General features: G+C 39.0%; 1 protein-coding gene across 2 annotated transcripts; it reads left to right on the forward strand.

The window, feature by feature from the left end:
• The first annotated feature begins 4,030 nt into the window (after positions 1-4,030).
• Positions 4,031-22,704, forward strand: ikzf2 (IKAROS family zinc finger 2). Of its 2 annotated transcripts, none has more exons than XM_079563306.1 (9): positions 4,031-4,447; positions 5,389-5,491; positions 6,124-6,159; positions 9,563-9,658; positions 13,907-14,098; positions 15,401-15,568; positions 18,258-18,395; positions 19,774-19,905; positions 20,458-22,704. In XM_079563306.1, the coding sequence occupies exons 3-9, from the start codon at positions 6,132-6,134 to the stop codon at positions 21,234-21,236; spliced, it is 1,533 nt and encodes a 510-aa protein (XP_079419432.1). In that variant the 5' UTR covers positions 4,031-4,447; positions 5,389-5,491; positions 6,124-6,131; the 3' UTR covers positions 21,237-22,704. The 2 variants fall into 2 exon arrangements, with proteins under 2 accessions (XP_079419432.1, XP_079419431.1); XM_079563305.1 differs by having other exon boundaries at positions 5,411-5,491.
• Positions 22,705-23,640: the final 936 nt, after the last annotated feature.

A 23,640-nucleotide genomic window follows, 5' to 3' on the forward strand; every position in this document is an offset into this window, starting at 1 on the left:
TTGACATACTATCCTCTATTGATCAAAGTGCTTGGGGCATCTTTCATTGGCTTTTTGGGTTCATGGAAAAATGTTGTGAGCTTGTTCTCAATTGCATTTGTACATGATGATTAATATAAATTAAACCACCATTTTTGTGTTCATCCAATAACTTTGTTGTCGGTTCACTCCTAGTAATAACATTGTATACTGTGATTTGTCTATAGGCAAGATAATACATAGATTGTACAAGGCGGCAGTGGCTTAGTAGTTAGAGCATGGATATTTGTTTTAATGCCGTGAGCTGCTTTTTGTAACTAACATGTAAGAGCTACTGTGTAACTGTGCAACATAGGGTTAACCCTGTTAAATTAATGGCCAAGATGATATTCATATATTTTATGACTATTTCTTTACAATGCTATACTGTACCTAAATATTTTCTGACTCAGTTCAATACCATTTTTATATAGAATGCACAAAGGGAGCTCACATTGTTGATGTAGCTGAACTGAAACTCTCTACTGTACAGAATGGTATCGACCACTTGTTTTGTCGTTAATAGATTTTGTAGGAAGCGTCCAGGCTTAGGGAGGTGTTGCTGTTATATAGGGCTGAGTGCTTGTCAGCGGTTAGTCGGCTGTCAGCAGGGAGCCACAACATGCCCAAGTCAGGAAGAAGATACAGGAATTCATCTACAACTTTCTGTGTGTCAGGGACCTTTGTTAACTCTTTTAATTAAAAGCTTTTAAAGGGATTGTCTGAGAAGATATTGTATTGGTTTGCTTGCTGATTCCTGTCTTTATCGGAGGGATTCTGTCAAAGTAAGATTCAACATATTTTGATTTGTTTGGAGAGGGTAGCCTTGGAAAGGGACACTAGCATAGATTTAATATGATAATATTAGAGATGCCTTATCGCCGTTCTGCCCCATTCATGGTAATGGTCCCCTGGTTTTGTGCAAATAATATTGTACATCTTGCCCCTCCCACAGAGAATATTCCCAAAAAAGGCCAAAAAAGTGGGAAGCCCCACCTGGCTATAAGCCTCCACAGTGCTCCAGGGCCTGTCAATCAAAGCCTCAGGCTTAAACCTTTTAATTCCACAGAACAAAAATCAGCTTGGTTAAAAATATGATACCCTTCCCAGCATTGTCACATGGGTCACAGCGATATTTAGAAAATAGACAAATCTTTGGAGCCAGGCTTTTATGCCGTTTTTGGGAAGTTTAAAGTGCTTTCACTTAGATTCACTTATGACATCAAGACCTTAAATAACTAACATGGATAAATAATAAAATATATAAATATATATAATCCGCTGGAGAACATTGGATGTTCTCATTGATGCCTAAACATGTGTCTTGAAGTGTAGCTACAGTAAAGTAATGCTGCTGTAGCAACAAGAGCCTATAAAGACAAAACACACACAAAAAAATCATTAGGGATTATTATGAAGACGCCTGTGGTGAAATCTCTGTCTTTAATACTTAACAACATAGATGATTTGTGCACAGTTGGCAAAGAAGTGTTTTATAACTAACCAAGACAGAGAAAGAACAAATCATACTGCATTATGTGACAGACCACCAGTGCCCTCTAGCAGACAAACTCATGTCATTACATCCTCTATAGTAATGTACTAAAGTATGTGTGCTTGTGTTTCTGCCCTGTGTCTCAAATGCATTTATAATTTATAAGTATTTTTTCATGATTGTCATTGTACATTAAGTGGTAGGTTAAACTTACCCCGTTATCTGTTAACACTACTTGCAAACTACATGTTACTTGTTTGTTGATGTATTGTGTACAAGGCAATATTTTCTTTCTATACCGGAAAGATGTTGTAATATACGGCTTGTCATTTGTCTAACTGTCTAATTTCACGGCTTTGTCATACATTGTGGGCCTTTGGACCTAAAACCACCCTTGTATCTTTCCATATCACAGTATTTGTAGCATTCTCTCTTTTGACCAAACAATTTCATTTGTTCACAGGCTACCAACCAGTGGTGTGAATGTGCAGCAGGAAACTACTGCTGAGGTGAAAGGGCCTTAGTCGGCTGTTATTTATAGTGTGTGAAACTTAGATAGTGATTGTGGTGAATACTAACACAGCACACTCAGAACAATTATAGCTACTTTTTCAAAACATATTATGTGCAACCATTCTTTCCACCTGAAATGCTTTGTCAAAGACAACATTAAAGAGACAAATGCACTTATATTATTTGTGCTGATATGCTTTTTTGTGTAATTATACATGTTTCAGTAAATGGTGGAAGTGTATTCTTTACTGGAACGCTCTTGATACATGCATTTGTTAAGTCAACCATTTTTATATCTTCAATGTTGTATTTTTTTTAAATTAATGAGTACCTATATACCCTACATATGTATGAGCTACTATATATATATGCTACAAATTAATCATATAGCAGCTTAAATCTGTAAAATAAGAAACTTGAAATATTGAAAACATAATAATACAGGTTATACTGTCAATGCAGAATTTCCCATAATAAGGACAGAACAGGACAGACTGCAGAGGGAGCTGTAACAATAAAGTATCTTAACATGAAGGTGAAATGTTCTGAAACAAATTACCCTCCAAGTTCCACTAGAGGGCGCTACAGACTCATCAATAAAAATGCAAACGTTGGTCTGTACTTTTTGACAGTTTTAAAGTCACAAAGCAGTCACAAAATACTATGGCATGTTCTTTTTTTTACCCACAGTAGTCTATTTACCTGCCCTAACATTATTTAATCAGAGCATTTTATAGTTTCTGTCTAAATTAATCTTGGCCCATATAATAGCAACTACTAAATACAGGCTTTTGTACATCGTGTGAAGCGTTTTATATATACAGTCTATGGTTTTGGGTCAACTTGTGTCATGTGAAAAGCGCTATACAAATACAACTCCCTTCCCTGATAGAAATCAAATTAACGCGGTTAACGTTCAAGATGATTGAAGAAACTCAAAATTCAAATTATGCATTCACGTTTTAACATAACAGTTCTTTCTATATGCATTGCACTTGATTGAGGCTTTAAACGTATTTCCCACACCATAACAATCATATTTATGTTTCTTGATAACTTAAACTCATTGATATTTGTGGGGGGGAAAAACGAAATAAAGGCCCCATTTCAGAGCATACTAAATCCTCTGATGGCACAGAGGGGAGAACAGCAATTTAAGCCAAAGCCAATTGTCGTTGCCAGCCATTAGAACTGAAATGCTTTGTGCTTTGAAACCGGTGAAGCAGTTGGGACTCTAAAAGCACCACCTCGTGACATCGGCAGATGATTTGGAGATCTTTAGAAGAGGACACACTAAATATGCAGGGTTACTCAAACATGCGTGGAAGAAACACAACAAATCTTGGTATGTTTTTGATGAAGATTATTATACTGTGATTACGAGATCGGAGATGTCAGTTAAGCAGAATACGGGTCTTTAATGCAGAGCAAAAACAGTAAAAAATGAAGCTCATTGTGAGAAGATATAAAGGTCCAAGGTCATTTTGAGTCATGAATAGGATGTAATTATTATCGAACTGAGTGATACCATTGAAAACCTACTTATTTTAATCTCAGTAGACACACAGACATGCAGATATAACATTGGTGCCTATCTTGCTGCAGTGATGTCATGTAAGAGCCTACAGAGAGGCGCCATGGTTACAAGAATACACAGCGGTCCAGTGTGAAGTGAGGTGAATGAGGATACAGCACAAGGCTGCTGTGACCATGTCTGACCACCAGGGGGTACTGACATTTTAATTCAAGGTCCTCTCCAGACTACACCTGTAAGTGAGTTGAAAATATGCGTGTAATAAAGGGTTAAAATGACATATAGATGACATTTTCTGTGTAACACTTTTATTTTAGCTTTACGCACAGCCTTGCCCTTAGCTTAAGTGAAAGTATGGTATGTTTGACCATATGTTTTCTTTTGGGGATTAACTTAATTCATGTTTTATTAAAGCGTGAGACCCTGACACTTAGCCTGTGGAGGATTGGCGGCTGTTGTCTGTACTGCCGCGGACAGCTACCCTCGCTGCAGCCTTAGAAATAAGAGGCCCTTTGTAACCTAATCGATTGTCGAGCCGAGACGCAGACTATAGCTACTGGGTCCACCACACTCCGCCGTGATCCATTTCTCTGTGTGTCACACCAACTTCCCAGAATAGCCACTCGGGTCTGCCTTGTCTGCTGCTGCTGCTGCTGCTGCCGCTGCCTGCCTGCCGGTGCGTGTGCACTGTGCTATTGAGGAGATGGAGGAGGAAGTCAGTGGTGGATTGAACAACTGTTGCTCGAGCCGCCGCTACCTCTTCGGAACTGCCTGTGAGCCCCCCACCGGTTGGCGCATGTCGGGCTACAATGAAGTCAAGCTGATGCGCCCAATGTGGACGAGTGTGCCAGTTCGCGGGATCATTTAAGTTCCAGTGTTTTGTAAAGGTAACGGGAGAAAAGATGCCCATGTGTGTGCGGCAAAAACTCAAAAAAAAAAAAGAGAGAGGAGGAAAAAAAAAGCGTGGCATTGTTGACTGTAGACTGGCGTAGAGAGATCCAGACGCGGTGCCGTAAAGAGGCGCATGTCTGCAGCAGTCAGCAGACAAGGAGCGTCTGTGTCTGGTGAATGGAAAGGCACACGGGCACGCTGCGGTGATCGGATAACCTGTTGAATTGAAGCTGTCACTCAGTCAGTCGGCGCCAGAGACGTGCGCTGGAACACAGCACTTAACGTCCAAATAGCGTCGTTTTGAATGACACTTACAGCTTGATTTGTTTCTTTCTCGTCCGCCAGCCATTATACCATATTTATAATGCATGCATGTTAATGATAAATGGGTGTTTAGGGATGGTTTGTTGAAGTAAATTCGCGTTGCGCTGTTAAGGTGCACGCGTAGTTTCTGGCATTCTCATGGGTATTATTCACGCTGTGTTTAAATGCATCATAAAGCCTGCTGTAGCTGCCCACACGGATTTTCCAGTCTTGACAGTATAGGTTTGAAAAATAGCTTGGCTGCTCCCTGTCACTGTGGCTAATTCCTTAGGAACCGGTGCATCCAGTTTGATCGATCCCTCTCCTTCTCTTCCTTAACCAACTTCTTGAGTCTTACCCCCGTCTCAACACTCGTCTGCCCCACCGTAAGAGCCGCGGGAGATCGGTATAAACTCGGGAAAAGTGTGGGAGAGGAGAGTTTGCGTGTTTGGGCTTTACGGGACAGTGCCAGTGACGCCTTCAAAAGAGGAAAGTTGACGGGACGCGCGCACAAGACGCACCGGAGAACACCTGTAGGATTTTAGACACGCACTGACTATGTTTTTGTTCTCATGAGGAGTGTTTTTTGTTGCATTATTATTTGGATGACAGAGATATACTTTTCCCACCTCAGGAATTATTGATTATAATTTTAGTGGAGGAGTAGGAGACCGTTGGCACCCCTCCTTCGTCCCGGGCTGAAACCCCCTTCTCACTCTGCCCTGGAGACACTCAAGGTAAATTATATTCTCTCAAAATGTTTGTGCTTGTAATGTTCACAATTTTCTACTATTGAAATATGAAAATATGGATGTTGATGAGTAGGATACGAGACGAGCCATTTTTTTTAAATTTCACATTTTGTAAATTATGTCTTGGCTATATAAGTTTAAATGGTCTTTAACCACCTTCTCTATTTCCATTTATTTTACACATTGACCAAATAACTCTGCACTGTTGAATCTCAAATCAAGCTTTAAGTGTTTGTGTATTACTGAAAAAACAAAGTATAGAATAAAATCACTCTGGTTTTCCTGGTTAGGCAAAGCTAACATTCTCGTCAATACTCCCATACAGTAGATATGCAACTGAAATTGAGAAACAAAAAAGAAAGAAAGCAATTACTACTATGAAATCCTTTCTGTAGTTTTCAAAATCATTCTACCTATACAACTTTATCCTCGCATAAGTGAAAGTGTTGAAAGCGTTTTCAGAAACATACACCTGACAATTATCAACAAAGGTTGCTTTCAAAGTGACTTAACTCATTCGAGTTGGAAAATGATATTGACCTCCACAGTAATATTTATTTGATAAAGCTGAAATGTTATGCTGAAACTAATCAAATCTTTCTTTCTTTTATATACAGAACTCCCAATGGAGACTCCTGATGGTTTCTGCTCCAGTAAGTCATTTTTACATCAAGCCGCGATGCACAAAACGTTTTTATTTATTTATTTTTTTATATTATTGTCCCACTTTTATGAGTGTTACTGCTTCATTCCCTGTTGCTTTTTACATACCAGTCATAATGAGATTAAAACTATGCTGTTACAACGACGTTAAATAACAATAAGACATTTAATGACATAAAAGTTAATGTTTCTTGCATACAAGTATAAACATTTGGAGGGATTTTCCCTCATTGCAGCCTTTTCCTGTGCAGCCCTTAAAGCTTGAGAGAATCATGCATTATCGACATCCTGTGTGTGCAGCAGATACTGGATATGTGCGTTGTGGTGCTCCATTGCCCTTTGCTGGTTTCCTTTGGGCTCGTGTCTGTGTGATCCTGCCTGCCCCCCGCAGCGCTGCATTCTGCTTTTGTGTGCATATCTTTAGCAGGTAGCGCGACCTTCGACAGAACAAGGGACTTGTGGGTCTCAATTTAAGCCAGGGTTAATTTTTAAACAAAACATTTGTTTGGCAATAGTTTGCATTTGAAATTGTTCATAGATTTATCTAATACTTATTTGAATAAATTAATATCTATTGCAGTGTTCTGGTAATGTATTTTAGTCTCAGTCTAAACTTAAGAAAGAGACCACAGAAAAAAAATTGATGTTTTATCACAGAGTCTTGGGATACAAAGAAAGTGTCATTGTGCACAAAACATTACCAAGCCACAATGAAAATAATACAAGCAACAGCTTACAATCATGACACACTGTAGATCTACAAAACACTGTCAATTTCTTTCAAAGCCGAAGAAATGGTTGAACTTGTTCCCAAGTTACTCAATACAATTTTGCATCGGTATTTCAAGTAAATGTGAAAATGATAAGTTTAAATTACCACGATGTGTTCAAGTCTGACTAAGTACTGCTACATTACTCCTATTTTTGACTACAGCAATATATGATCCAATATATGATGAGGTCCAGATATATTTTCTGTGATTTACAATTTTCAACTATACATATATATAAATTGCAATCTGTAATTGTTTCAATAAATAACTTACTTACTTAACAATAAATAACAATAAAAAACTTTTTGAAATTGAAAGTTACTGATGAAAGTATTCTGGACAGTTTTACTTAAATCTGTGTATATTGACTCTCCGGAGATAATTCATATCAAAATCAAGGCAGAAATAAGCAGTGGCCTTGCTGGAGTGCACACTAACAACATGACCTGATATGCACTCTGTGCATAGCCTTGTAGCCCTGATAGCTCCTGCACTGAGCACTTTTAGGACATGGTTTGTTTTCTAAGTCATAAGATAACAATGAACCCACCCTATGCACTGTCATTGTTTCTGCCTCCCACTTCTGTGTTGGGTTATCGTTCTGAGTTATACTTTCGCATCTTTTGACCCTATAGGTGGGAGAATGAGTAAACATGTATTAATTTATGATTCAAATCAGCGAATAAAGCGTAGCATCATTTCCATTGTATGTAGGCCTATAGCTGTTCCGTTCCATCTGTCAGCGCATTAGTAGATCATATTATCCTTATTTAGTGCATTACTCAAATATACCATCCCACTGATTGAATGCCTTATGTGACAAAGCAAAAACATGTCGCCACCGTAGGGCCGCCATTCACTCTGAAAGTGTAAATGAATGTGGTTAGCTTCAATTGTGCATTTTCCAAACATTAAAGCTTTGTGGTCCGGGATGGAAAACAGATACTGTACATCAATGTGATTAAAGAATCTCTTTCTAGGCACATTTCAATCACAACCTGTGCCCACAACATTTTAGAATAATTCTCGGTACATATATATTTATATATAAAATAAATAGATAAATAAACATAGTAGCGTGTCCTGTGTTCTGGATGTTACACCTGTGCGAGGGAAGCAAAAAGTACATTTTTAAAAGATTTTGTGGCAAAAAGCTGGACACAAGTGAAACGAAAACAACACTTTATAAAGGGAATACAGTTTGATTTAAAGCAATCTTATATAGTCATCCCTCTTAAAATAAATATGATTATTTTGATATAAACACACTTAAACAATTGCATTATACATTATTTACAGCAAATAGCCTCCATAAAGGTGATCAATATTACATATGTAATGCTATTCCCGTGAACCCAGTGTGTCCATGCTCTCTGTGGCTGGATGTCCTACACACTGCTGTCTGTGATGGCTACAGTAATGGAAAATCCTCCATGACAAATCTGGGCCAGTCCTGTCTCCAGGACAGCGCTGCCAGGGGAGAGACGCTTGGTCACCTGAGATTTCCTCCAACCCCGACCTGTGCAACCTGAGCCACGTCCCAGGGATTGTGTCAGGGACAACGTTTCCCTGCATGCCTCACTCAGTCAGACTGCCAGTACAATGGGACAATGCAGAGAGAGCATGTCCAGCTAATGCAAGCTGTCAAAGCAAAATGATGTGGCAACTTTTATGGAGAATGATGGACGGCAGGTAGAGGATTTATTCATTGATTTCCAGGGCACACTTGGGGAGCAGGTGGCTAGAGCAGGCAAAAGATGTGTAAACCATTGCTCTTTATCTTTGTGAAAGGACTTTCTAACATACATACAGACATACTATATATATATATATATATATATATATATATATATATATATATATATATATATATACAGTATTTATGGGTAACATCAGTTCAAAAGAAGCCTTAAATTGAATACAAATTTTGCTCAAGTAGAAATGTGTTTGTTTATGCTTCATGAATAGTCCAGGATTTTTCATTGCAGTAGAGATTTAAATACTGCTATCTCGAGAGGTTTGAAGTATAGGGCATGTTGTGTAAGTAAGGAAAAAGGATATGTACAGTAAATGTATATCAACAAGAGTAACACATTTTTGTACATTGTGCATTTGTACTAAAAGAAATGGGTCTGCTGTATCAGTGGACATATTTAGTTTCTACTTTCGTGTGCCACCTGTGTGCAGGTAAAAGACATGTCCATGTGTGTCCTGTGGGACGTGACACCTGGGTCAGTGGGGGTGTCTGCCTGTGCCTCTGTATTGTTGAGCTGACCCTGATGGGGCCGTCCTGTAAGAGGATCAGGGATGGGTCTGCTCTCCTCTGAGTGGACACTGGCTATCCATGGCCTGCTCTAAGCACACCGCTGAAGGTGCTGCAATCTGATACACATTTACTGGACATAAGAATGCTATAGGCCACTGAGAGAGGTGCCTATGGTGTTTTGTTGTGTTTGGACAAAACCATAACGCAATTGTAGCAAAGTCAACAGAATCTAAATACTTTGTTAGAAAAAAAAAATGGAATATATACTTAGAAGTTCCTAAACAACCTATCATTGTGTGTTTTTTTCTTTGACTATACAGAATGATGGACAATAATGTTGTGTCTGTTTGTCAGGCAATGGCAGTTGCTCTCCTGGTAAAGAGAACTCCCGGATGCTGATGGAGAATTCCAATGGACAGACAGTGTCACGTGGCCCTAATTCCCCCAGTGGTAAGTGCTCCTTACTCAATGTTTCCCGCAAATGTATATTTCTGAAGCTGCAGGCAGGGGTTTAACAAAACATGCTCATCAAAAGGCTGTACAGATCAGCATCTCCGTACAGTTTACTACCGTGCGTGATCTTCCTCGTTCAATAAGACATATTTTGGGCACAAATGTTTCTGCCAAAGTCTTGTGAATAGAACTATGTATTCAATAATAACATATGCAGTTATAATAAAGTAATTAAATATTGAAGTTAACTAAGTTTTGTTTTCATTCTCTATTCCTTCTTTTTGAGTGAAGTATGGGTCAGATTTGATTATTCAACAAAAGCAAATGAATGTAATTCGATTAATAGAGAGACATTCTAACATAATCAAAGACTATCGAACACTTTGCTTTGTGTAAGTGGTAGCGGTAACCACCATACCATGATATAAAATCATTAAGTGATTCACCTCCACTTTTAAGACATTTTTTACACAAACTAGATTAATTTACCATGAGTTATCGACCATGTCTTCTTTTCACTTCTGTAATAACATTTTTTTAATCTATTAGTCTCTTGGCTGTGTATGTAGACAGCGTTTTTAAATACTCAGAGTCTCTCAGGGTGTTTGCTATTGTCTGGGCCGCCCATTCAAAGTGTTCTCTATCCTTATTTGATCGTGTTGTGCTTACCCACTGGGCCACATGACAACAGACAGATGTAAAGATGTAAGGAGCTGAAGGACGCGGGTCTGCTCCGTGTTGCCTGGATACAGCTGTGAAAGACAAGGCTCGCTGTCGGGATAAGTGTTTCCACTGAACACATGCTGCCCACAAGAAACACTGTTGCTTATATAGACTTACAGTGGTGCAGACCTACAACACCAAATCCAAAAGTACAAATCTCCAGAGCTTAGAACTCTGTCAAGGCATTGGCCTCATTACACAATGTTTAGATTGTCTAGAAAATGACATTATTGGTGTCTACTTCAGAGGTAGTTTCCCTTTCAAGCAATTAAAACTTATGGTATTATTGTAGGATAATAAGTGTACATTTTTACCAATAGAAAATTAAATTATATAATTTTAGTATCAGGCATCCACATGATAAAATCAAAGCCATAAGGTCAGAAAACTTCCTGAAGCTACTGCAGTTATTCGCCCCAAAATTAGTGAATGTAACTAAAACAAATTCTAATTTGGGGGTTAACATGAATCAGTCAAGAAATTACAAATAAACGATTGTCCGGAGATTTTAAGGAACTACTGACATTTTTACCATAAGCATATGTACAAATAAAGTACAATAAAATAAATAAAACACAATGAAATATTTAGTACATTTTGTACCATGAGATTTGCATATTATTACAGCGCTTTAGTCCTCATTTCCCAGTGGCAACCACTGGCTTTAGGCACATTGAAAAGTGTAATCATTTGGTTCCCTGTTGTGGGCTGTAGATGGATGAGCACCTGGATGTGTTTGAGGGAGGAAGTAGCTCGGTGTAATGCACACACTGTGATTATTGTCCCTGCAAATCCCAGAACTGGACAGTCAGGATCAGTCACTCACACTGTCACCAGATTCATCGTAGTTTGTTTGTTCAAGACCTAATTTACACATGCTATATCTCTCGCTCAGTGCCATACAATGTTGTACAGTACAATATAGGCTGATTTAAATGACAAAATACTGTGTGTAATATCTACAGACATGTGAAGACATGTGATGTGGGTCCTGGCACCAAACAGGGCCAAGATGGACCTAAAAATCATAAACTTGTAATGGATTGAGGAGAATTCAAACTAAAATAATAGTGAAACTAAGAAAGATTTTTGTCTATTCATAGCATATAGGAATCCTTTAGAAATCCTCTTGGAAAATGTATGTTTCATTAGAATTTCAAGTGGCTAGCACTTAAAATCTGTACCAAAACTCAACAAAAGGCACTGCACAATTAAAAAGATTTTATGGTCTCTAAATCACTAAATTGTGTGAATATGAACAATGATGTGATACATATACATATATTTAATTGACAAAATCCTTTTGGTATAAGTTCATATCAGCTGAATATATATTTTCTTTATGCTGTGTTATGGTTGAGGCTCACTGAAAGGACATTTTATCTGTTGAAGCCCAGGTTCGGTCCTGGGCCGGGTCAGGCTGTTCTGTGTGGAGTTTGCGTTTGTTCCCTGTTTCTACATAGGTTTCCTCCAGGTGCAGTTTCCTAAAAAAAAAAAAAAACTAAATGTGTTTATTGGAAGTAAGTGCTTTTAAGCCCAACTCAAATTTCCCGCCTGTGAGACAATAAAGTGTATCTTATATTATATTATCTAATTATTGTGCATGTTTAAGGTGTGGGGGTATAGAGAAAGGGACCCATGTGTGTGTGCATAAGTGTTGACATGCTCAAGTAGGAGTACAAGTCACTAATTACTTAAGTAAGAGTAAAACAGTATATGATGAAAATTCTGCTTGTACTGATCTGATTTATTCAGACGGATATATTCATTCAGACAAATAATTCTCACAATAATGTGCGTTTCATATGTCAGCATGAAGGTTTTGTCACTTTTAGATCTGGTCGCTGTGGGTAGACAAACTTTTTTTGCTTGAGAGTATTAAGAATAAGAGTATTGAAATGTACTTCAATATACTATCACTTAAGTAGAAGAAAAAAGTACTGTGCAATAAAACTACTCAACAAGTGTGTAAAAAAGTTACTTGATTAAATGTTACCGAGTTCTACTCGCCTGATAATAACCACCATCTTGTTTATTTTGCAAAGTTTTGTCGAGAGTCGATACCTAGAGGCTCCAGGTGGTGAATACTTTTCCCACCCACACACACGCCCCGGACACCCACACACACACACACACACACACACACACACACACACACACACTTGTATCTGTTCAATTATGACGCTTTTTACGCTGCTATCCAAACAGCCTTCCCTTGGTGTTAGCAGCTTCAGGGCTGAGGCACTCCCTTTCTCCCCTAGGACAGCCGCAGGAACCAGACCAGCCAGTTTCAAAGTCTCCTTTCGCCTCTCACAATTCGCTCAATTTTTTTTCTCATCATCAGAAAAGTTGAAGATAACGCCACTGTCTGCCTATAGAGTTGCTAAGTTACTGGCATGCCCACTCTTCATCATGGTATAGGTCAATATTAGAGCAGTTTGGACAATGTCATAATTACTTTCATTGTAAATATTAACGATAAGATATAAAGAAAAGTTTCTTTCTTTTTATGGAAAGAATTTTACAAATATTTCTATGACAGACAAAAGTTGAAAAGCAGTATCTTAAGCGATAAAGTTTACACTTACAGCTGCATACTGTCAAGGCAATTTACTCTTTGTGATAGTTACCACCCTGGATAAAAATTAAAAGTTGTGTCAAAAACGATGCCTAACACATTCAACTTTGCTTAATATAAATGTCCAAAAAGGGAGACCTCAGCATACCCAGGCAGAGAGGCACACGAACTTTACTAAATCTGTAATGAACTAAAGTACTTGTCTATATTGTGTGCTTAGTTTGCATATTGAACTTATTATTTGTTTCAAAGCATAGACCCTTTATTCTGAGATCAATCCCTTATCTTGCAGAAACATTTGAAGTGGTACTTTTGAGTCCATGTTGCATGAAGAGTCTGGTGTATGGGCTTTTTGTCCACGTGTCTATAAACCTTGCCCTAAAAAGGGCTTTTGAGTTCATGTCTATTCAACTCTTTTTTCTGTTGATGAAATGAAGAATGAAGTGTCTCAAAGAAATTAATTAAAAGCAGAGAAATAGTGGATTATGCATACTGTTTGACATGATTTACTGAACAGGTCACAGGGTTCATCAGACAGAGAGAACAAAATATGTTAACATTCAAAATGTCAATTTCAATGACCCCCAAGTAGTGAAACAGTCTTTGTGATGAGAGATGAAGAATCATATAATAATAATAATCATACAAAATGTAACTTTTTCATATCAGTAAAACAGATTGTACTTGAACTTGACCAATTTGGATTTCTATTAAGTCAATGGTTCAAAGACTTTAAAATGTAAAAAAAAAAATGTTGAATAAAAAGTTTGAATACAGCACTTTTCACAGATAAATATCCCATTGTGCTTTACAAACAGTAGGGAAAAAAAACGTAGAACAGACGAAGATGAGTGTTTGTACAATGTATGTTTTACCACTGATGTAGCTACATTTAAGTTAAACAATGGTAAGTTGCAGATACAACAATGTCATCTATGTTGCAGGTCGAACAATCAAACAGGAGGATGAAGCCATGGAGGAGGCGGACAGTGGAAGTCCTGAACTGGAGGAGCTGAGTCAGACTGGAGAGGAAGGCATCCCTCTGGAGGAGCCCATCTCGGTCAGCCCCAGTTGCCTGCACGACGAGCTCTCTGGGCCCGCTGTCCCGACAGAAGCAGGCGCTCGACAGCCCAATGGTACCACGCGCAATAAGTTTACATTTCCATACAGTCGAAACCGCTACTATGACTATGATGGATCAAGGAGTTAACTCTTCACTTAACTGGTTGTGCCCTATGACTTTTCGAGTGAGTCAGAAGTCTCTTGGTTTTCCTCGACAGTGGGTGTGGAGTGCTGATGATTGTTTTGTGCGAAGACAAAAGCTTAGGCCTGGAATTATTATCAGGGAAAAATATCCTCGGAATCCCCCACAACCTGTTCTAACTGCCACCGCCACAGCGTTGGTTGCCACAGCATTTGGATCAGATTTCTGTTTTCCTACAGGCTTTAGATCGAGAAACATGGGCTGCTATGACACAATGCACAATGTACAGGTCACACATGGGTCAATGGGCATGATAAATGTTGCCAACTGATGTTTATAGGATGTAGAAACAGGACTAAGAGCATTTCAGCCAACAATTTTGTTGAATTGCTCCACAAGCTGAACTTATAGTGCATATTAAAGTGCCCTTCAAGTACTTTGAAGTTAACGTAAGTCAGTACTGAGAACTTAATATGAGCATCTAAACTGTGTCATAAGAAAGTAGAAAGTAGTGAGTTGTAATTCCACAGAGCCAGCAATTCAATCAAGTCTTTTGACACTAGAACATTGGCAATGCAGCAATTGTGTTGATTTGACAAACTATTTATTACTATTATTATTATTATTATTATTATTATTATTATTGTTTTTATTATTATTATTATTATTATTATTATTATTATTATTATTATTATTATTATTATTATTATTATTATTATTATTATTATTAATTTAGATAAATTGTTAACTTCAGCATAGCATTCTTATTTAGCGTGATCCCGCAGACTAATGGGGCGTTTTTATTACATATGCACAAACAAACATAAGTGAGAATACGTGATTGTGGTACATACATCTGTTATCTTTTTTCAGTAGATACTTTCCCATCCGAAATGTGAATGAATTTGATATAGCTAATGTATTGTTCTCTACAGCAGCTGGAAGTATCCTTTCGCATGACAATATTTTTTATATTTTAATTAGTGTTGAGTTTGAGCCACAGTCAACAGAGTTAAATCCAGTTATGAACAAGTTCTTGAAGTTGCCCCCATAATGTATTTTTTTTCTCAAATTTAATAAAATTATTTGGTCTTTTAATTTTGATTTTATGTGGGAATATAGTCAGGATTTGTATCACAGTAAAGTGATCAGCTTCCAGTCCAATCTGCCCCACTCTTGTCATTGTTATGTGTGTAGAACGATTTGATCCACTGTGACTTCCTGTGCTCTGCAGGCGACAGGCCTTTCCAGTGCAGCCAGTGTGGGGTGTCGTTCACTCAGAAGGGAAACCTCCTGAGACACATCAAACTGCACACCGGAGAGAAGCCCTTCAAGTGCCCCTTTTGCAGCTACGCCTGCAGACGCCGCGACGCTCTGACTGGACACCTGCGCACGCACGCCGGTGAGTCTTGTTCATCTTTGCCTCAATAGGATGCTGCTTTCACTACATGGCTCATTTTATGCTGCTGAAGTGTATCTAAAATGTATCGACATGTTAAAAAAAAGTACATCAACCTTAAAACAATAAAAGTGCAAAAAAAAGGACATATATATCAAAATAATATATATTGAAAGAAAAAAAAGTTTTTTTTACAATAATTTTTATAACCATAATAAAGAAATGGTTGGATTATGTCCTGTGTTTATGAGAGAGTTGTAATGAATATCTGTATAAACCTTTGAAATAAAAAAAATCTATATATAGGCTGACTTACCAAGCTAGTCCTGTTCAACATTAGTTTTCATCTTTGTGCCGTGAGTGCTTTGCGTTAAATGCCAAGGTTGTTAAGAGCTGAGCATGTTGTGTGTAGAGACTCAATCCCGTCTGTCTCTCTCAACTGTCACCCACTTCTTTATCTTCAGGATGTGCTCTCTACAGTTTTAAACATCAAGGTCAAGCAAGCATCATATCTCTCCTCCATGCCATTACGAGGTTATTCATACCATTCACCTCTATTGAAAAGTACATCTCAGCTGCACACTATTCATATGGAGCCACATCTAATACTGTAAAAATATCTCCTCCAAATGAATGTTGATTTGAACCACTTGCTTCACTCTTGAATGAGAAATATATGCAATATCATATATCAGAGGTCTGAGTGTAGTGTAATGGATTCCTGTTGAAGGGCATTGCAGGAATATTTCTACTAAAATATATATATATACAGTATGTTTGCTGTTAATGATGAAGCTCCCATGTGTTCTCCATAATATTAAGGATCTTTGGATTTTCTTGAAGTTTGATTTGAATGGATGCAAAATTATAGTTTCATACAAGAAAAATGCTTAATTCTTTGAAATAATTAAAGATGAAGTCGTTGCCACTGTGAGTTGTCAGGATTTAAGGGAATCGGTTTGTCTTGAACTGAAACGTTGAGTCTGTGCATTGTCATTGCGAGGTGGGATCAGTTCCTTTGTTGATTTTTTTTTTTTTATATTGCTGCAAATAGGCTGTTTTGAAATTTTCATAATACTGTATTTTACATTACTTGTCATACCGATCATTATGTCTTTGAATATTAATTTACACATTTTCAAAATGGATAATGCAGATAAAGCATAGAGATATTCAGAGGCAAACTATCTTCAGATGTCCAGAATGTCTGTTCATTTGAGTGTGTTGGGTATATACATATACTGTACTTTTACAAGCAAGGCTGCTTAAAGGTGACCCTTTACTATTCAACATCTGCCACAGCTCTTGTGTGGGCGACTCCATAAGATCTCAACTTACTGTTAGTGTCTGTGTGTTAGTGCACTGTGTGCTGACTGCAATGACAAAAGACCAATACTTCACCGTACTCCACAGTAGGCCCTGCCTCCTCCGCTATTTAAGATGTATTTTTACTCTGTCCCTCGTCAAAGTTCAGTGACCAATCTGAAAATGTAATCATATTGAAACCATTTGTCATTACTGTGTTGTGGATCACCGACAGTATAGTTATGAAGTTAGTTTCAGATTTAGCCAGTACAGTGTCATATAAAGACCACAATGTAGTACTAAGTAGTTATTCAAAAGCACACACTCATCGTTCACTAAAAACATGGGCGTCAATCCTTTTAAGCTATGAGTGTATAGGAAGGGATGATGACACCAAACCATCATACACTAAGTTGAACTCCTCACTACTTCACACTGCGATCATTGTTTCCCTAAGTGTTCTCTCTCAAAGTGAAAATAACTCTTTGGACACACCACGTGATGCAAGTCACGTCTTTATCAGTTGGTTTAAGTCCACTTAGCGGTTCTCTATTTGAGTCACCAGACAGTTCACAGCAGCCGGCCCATTTCCCTCACTGCATATTCAAACTAGTGCGCTCAAACAAGTGCTTTACTGCTTCTCAAGCTGGAATTTGAGGACCAATGGTGGGCTTTTGCTAATGGATGTCTGTTTTGCTTGTAGTATGGTCAAGAGCCTTCATTCACTTTGAACTGAATCAACGGATAATCTCAAGATTCAGCATGGTGCCTTTTCACTGATATGATATGATGTTCCATGCAAACAAATTTGTAATATGGCACAGGAGTGGAACATACTCATTTGTTGTGTTTGTCATTAATTATATTAGTAAAAGTCATATTTATTTGTTATATTTAAAAAAAAATCTGAAATATATCAATATGAAGGATTAGGGGGTCTTATTCTGAATATGTTTTTATATATATATATATATATATATATATATATAATTCTCTCACGTTTAAGTGGAAGGAATCAAACAAGACAAAACGCTGAATGAATCACACACTCCTCCATAGGCTTTTGCCACTGGAGCTACTTTCCAACACCGCCACCATTGGATGCCTTCAGTTCAGTCATTGTGGGCTGTCTCTCTCTTAGACTTTGTAACTGTCTGTCGCCCACTGCTGCCTCTGTCTGTCTGGCTGCTGTGGAATCCTCACACTAGTAGTGGAACATCCATGATCTCACTCACTTTTGCTTTGTTTGTACTCGGCATTATTTACTACTACGCACTACCTAAACTACACAGCATCTTAAATTATCTCATCAAACTGGCCCACGCGTTCTTTGTGTGGAGCGAAGAATGAAATTAATTTGCTCTCCGTTGAATGTCTTCATTTTTAGTTGGCAAACCACACAAGTGCAACTACTGTGGGCGGAGCTACAAGCAGCGCACATCACTGGAGGAGCACAAAGAGCGTTGCCATAGTTACCTGCAAGGCATTGGCATGGATCCCATTGCAAACTCCGGCCCATACACAGGTAAACACCTCCTACATTAGCAAATTGTCAGATCTACTGTAATGTCACAGAAACAGATGCAAGTGATTATTCTTGATGTATAAAAGGGACACTGCCTTGTTTATCCAGGAAGAGTTACTCAGGGGGAATTGGAATATCCTGAATTTCCTCACCCAAGAGTGGGCTGTGGGCTACAGCCCAGAACCGGGCCATGGGCTCTGGTACCCGACCACAGTGGCAAAAAAACAAAACAAAAACACTGACACAGACCCAGACCCAAACCATTACCAGGATGCATGAGTCCAGTCCAAATAGAGCCTTTTGGGTCGCGGGCCAAAATTCAACTCCCACGGCTCTCAAATAAATAAATAATAATAATCTGTGATTTGGTCAAAGCCCCAACTTGACTGTAGCTTCATTAATAACAACGGCTTACACTTGTATTGCACTTTACAAGCCTGTGTCACAATTTCCTCAAAGTACTACATAGAAGTCATCGTTCATTCACTCCACACTCGGTGGTGGTAAGCTGTTATTGAAGCCACAGCCGCCCTGGGGCAGACCATGTCCATTTACCACGTGACTATATAATGTGTTGTTCATATCCTGAGCTCTTATTATATCAGTGCCCTCTGCTGGACACGTGTGGAACTCTTTCCTTTTTTTAAATTTAATGCCCCCTAGTGGACAGAATGAGCATTCTGGATATTCTTTAAAAAATCATAACTCTGCACAGGAATGGGCTAGAGACTTACTTTTTTTTACATACTCTGGAATTTATGCTCTACAGGGCAGGGGCCGGATTAAATCATCTGATCTGGCCCGCGGGCCGTATGTTTGACACCCCTGGTCTAGAGTGTTATTGACGGAATCAGTACAGCCGAGAGCTTTATGTGTCACATGCCGACCTCAAACGGGGTCAGCTAGTGCTGCTTTAACATCACGCAGCATCGTTTTATGCAATTTCATTCAGCATTTACAACTTTTACACTCACACAGGCCAAAACACCACCACTAAGCAGCTGTATTTAGCCTACAGTGAGTTAAACACTGTCTTTGGGCCTGTGCTGCTCTGGTGCTGTTATCAGCAATTGCCGGGTTCTCCGCACAACAGAAACACAATCAAAACGTTTGTGCCTGTGTTTTATCCCACCACCACCTCCTCCCCCCACCCCACTCCAGTAACACCATCCCGCTATAGTTCAAGCCAGAAAAGAAATTCAGGCTTGAAATTGTTCTGAGCCATGGGAGGAAAAAGGCTGGGGACCACTGTTCTAACCACCAAAGTGAAAGATAGGGATCAAGATGTGCTTGTGCTAAATGAGACAGAGTTACTCATTGTTTATGTTTAATATAGTAGGTTAAATAAACAATAACTTTATTGAATTGTGTCCTTCAGGAGAAGTTCCATCAGAACAGAGGCTCATGGCAGAGTCCAATGCCATGGCGAGTTTTGACAGACCTCCTGTCATTGAACGACTGCACAGCAACGTGGCTAAAAGAAAGAGCACCACTCCCCAAAAGTTTATTGGTTAGTATCTTAAATCAAAAGAATAACTCTATGGTGAATACTGTATTTACTGCAGTATGTTCAACAATATTTTATTGTTATGAAGATAATTAGTTGGACATGTTACAAGGTATGTAAATAGTGTATGTGAGCGTCATTAGCAGCATGATAGTTATTGTACCTCATGGTATGTACTTCTGTAGACTGATAAGGACAGACTGTGCTTTCACTTTGGTTTCACCCAAAATAGTGTTTTACCACAATATTAAAGAAGAAGATTGAGAGCAGTAGAACAAGCGGATGACAGACAGGCAAGGAAATGTTTTCTGTGGTTAGGTACACCTGTAACACTGCCATTGCCCTTATCAAGTGAAAACAACTTACCGCATCCCTGTTCGGGAGGGGTTAACCAGTGCTCGAGATGGATGGGGCTTTCCACTGTGCTAGACTCAAAGGACATAAAAAACACAAAGTACAAACCAAGGAGCAAATTATAACACAATATGTTATTGATTATATCAACAGAAAATATGATGATATGTTTGACATTGTTTGGGCCTTTCTTCTGTGCAGGTGAGAACATGATGCGCTACAGTTTCCCTGATATGGGATACGAAATGGCCTTGAAATATGACAAGAAACCGGAGCTGCTTCCCCCCCACATGATGGAGCCCCCCATCAGTACAGCACTGCCGTACCTTGGAGCCGACAGTCTACGGCCCCTGATGCACCACCCGGGCCCACCAATGTCTATGGTGGATGTAGTGCCTATGGTTAACCCCTTGTTTCACCGAGTGCTGCCCTTGGCACGGGCTGAGCGCCCTAGGAACTGTGAGCTGCTGCAGCCGCCTCTGCCCTCAGAATTCCCAGGCCAGCCCACCACTAATGGCCCCACATCTTTAAACAGACACACCAAGCCCCCCCAGGGCAAGGACTCTCCTAATATCAGTGGAGAGGAGGCAGTGGACTCAGCTCGCAGCAGTCCCCAGGACAGACAGCACCCTACAATTAGAGAACCTCCCGTCAGCGGCCGGTCCCAGGCCAGTCCTGCCCTGATGCAGTCGGGGGAACGAGATGCATCACCCAGAGCAGGGCCAGGCATACTGAGGATGGCCACTGAGCGGCCCATGACCAACCAGGATGGCATCCGGGTGTTTGGGCACGAGGGGGAAATGAGGGCATTTCAGTGCGACCACTGCAGAGTGCTCTTCTTGGATCATGTCATGTACACTATCCACATGGGTTGCCACGGTTACAGAGATCCTCTGGAGTGCAACATCTGTGGGCACCGCAGCAAAGACCGCTATGAGTTTTCGTCTCACATCGTGCGGGGCGAACACACGTTCCACTGAGCAAAACTGCTACAGATATCCTCATCCGTCCTAAACCTCAAAAACTGCTTGCCCAAATGCACAGGAGAAAAGTAGCACAATCACTGACTGTTTAAGCTACTGTTGTGAATACTGATGCTGAACAATCATATGAAGGTATGGCCAAAGACACATTTTATACATATTTAATTACTTTTGTTGTAAAATTCTGAAGCTGAAGTTTCCACTCGTCTTTTCTTGCTCACTTAGAGCTGGCTGATCTGCAGATGCAGCGCTGTCTGCTTTTTGCTATAGTTCTAGAGTTGCTCTATGAAAAAAATTAGGTAAAATACGTTTCAATAGCTTTGTTCTATAATTATCGATTAACGGAGGTTTCTCCCATACTGAAGATGCCTACTCTCAGACGCATTTAATTGTTCCTCCAACAATAGAGTCAGCATTCTCTTTGTATGGAATCTGCATGCTTTGTCTCATGGACCAGCTAGCTGAAATCTTCACCTTAAACGGCAGATAGGTAAGATTGTTGTCTGCCTTGCTGTATTAGCTCTGCACTTTAGTGGAGGTTGTACTAGGTGTCACCAAAAGCTCTCACAACATACAGTATATATTCTAATTTGAAGAGAATCATGAAGTTTAAGGGCATTACTTTGTGTTTATCGAGATGGGCGCTACATGTTCATACTCACATCTGATTTGTACAATGTTTAAGCTAAGAAGAGAAGAAGAGATTTCCTTTTTGCCTTTTGTAAATGTAGTTAACTCTCGTGGGTTTCTTGAATTAGTAATTATAGCTTTAGTAGAGAGTATACCTTTGGTTAAGCTTGTGTTCATTCATTAGGCAGCTCTAAAAGCAGCATTTTGGTTTCATTTTATTATATACAGTGTATGTAGCTCACTCCTCTCTTATTTGACATGACCTTAACCCCTCCCTTACACTCATTTTCAATAACAGTCTTATCAGGGACAGTATTTATATTTATATTGCCCAGGTTTTTCAGCATCCTTTGGATAATATTATTTCCGGACACACAGAAAGATGATATATTCCTGCAGCTTTTAGTCTCACTGATCAATTCCTTTTGAAAGGTGGATGTATTGACAGTGAAGTGAAGCGAGGAAACGTACAAAGCCCCGAGTCCATACGCTTTCTGTGGACATATTCTTCTCTCGCCTTTTCTTTTTGTGGCTCCAAGGTAACACGCTCACTGCACCAATGAGTATTTGTTTATATCCTGCACTGGTCACAAGAAGTCAGTGATCAGGGTGACGCGGGTGGGCTGCCTGTATTATGAACTAACAGATTCCAACACATCGGAAGAAGCTGATCCGAGTGCACAGTTTTACGTCAATGGATACCAAAGAGATTAGGGAAGAGAGATGTAAAGTGATACGCCTTTTCAGTTTTGTAGCCTGTTTTTCTTTAGTGTAACCCGTAGACAAAGCCAGCAGGGTATACAGACTGAAATCATGGTCATCCTAAAACAGTGATTGACACATTAAATTTGTCTAGTGAAATTCAATCACAATTTTATTGTGATTCCTTGTATGTACGTACATTCTCTGTGTGAGTAAACATTCTTAAGAGACTTCCTCTTTTACATCCTAATAATTCTCTTGGATTTTAAACAACAACCAATTGGCTTTGGCCTGGAAGTTTTCAGAACCATCAAAAAAAGTTTATGCCCTAACCGCGCTTAAAAATATCAAAAATGACTTAGTCCAGACGCTGGCTTTGTCTGTATATTTACCTCTAAAAATACGCTCAACTAAATAAAGCATAGCAATGTTTTTTTTTTCTAATTATTATTTGTTTGTTGATTTGGGTATTGTGTGTTAACCCTAACACACATGGCACTAGTCCATTGTCGCCTTGGGCTAATTTATGTAGTCCCTCACTCGCTCCCTCAAACACACTCTCATTCACCCTGGCCTATTGTACATGTTTTTAATGGTAGGGGAAACTGGAGTATACCCAGAGATTTCTGCTTATTATTATTTTTGTCCCCCTTTTCTCCTTCAAAGCAAAGGGCAGCTCTTCTCTGAGCCTAATTGACAGAGTGGTTGTTTACATTTAGGTCTTTAACATAAAATATAATAGTCATTCCCAGCTTATAGTAAATCAGTTAAGACTTACTGAGAATATCCAGAAGGAGATTACACTGCTAAAGTTGTTATGTTCTTGAGAAAATAGGCTATATATTTTTTACTGTGATGCAAAGAGCCTTATACTAATGGAGCCATATGAACTGTACTGAGAAGGTCTTCTAAACGAAAAACAAAAAACAAAAAAAATTGAGTTTACTTGAAATTGAAGCTTTGCTATTCAGAGATTACCGGACAACTTTTTGTACATTTTGAGTGTACAGATGTCTATTTTTCTGCAACCGTCATGCAAATCATTTTGTGGACTTTGTTGTTTGTTTTT

This window comes from Gobius niger (genome assembly GCF_951799975.1).
Source record: "Gobius niger genome assembly, chromosome: 9".
Lineage (NCBI taxonomy): Eukaryota > Metazoa > Chordata > Actinopteri > Gobiiformes > Gobiidae > Gobius > Gobius niger.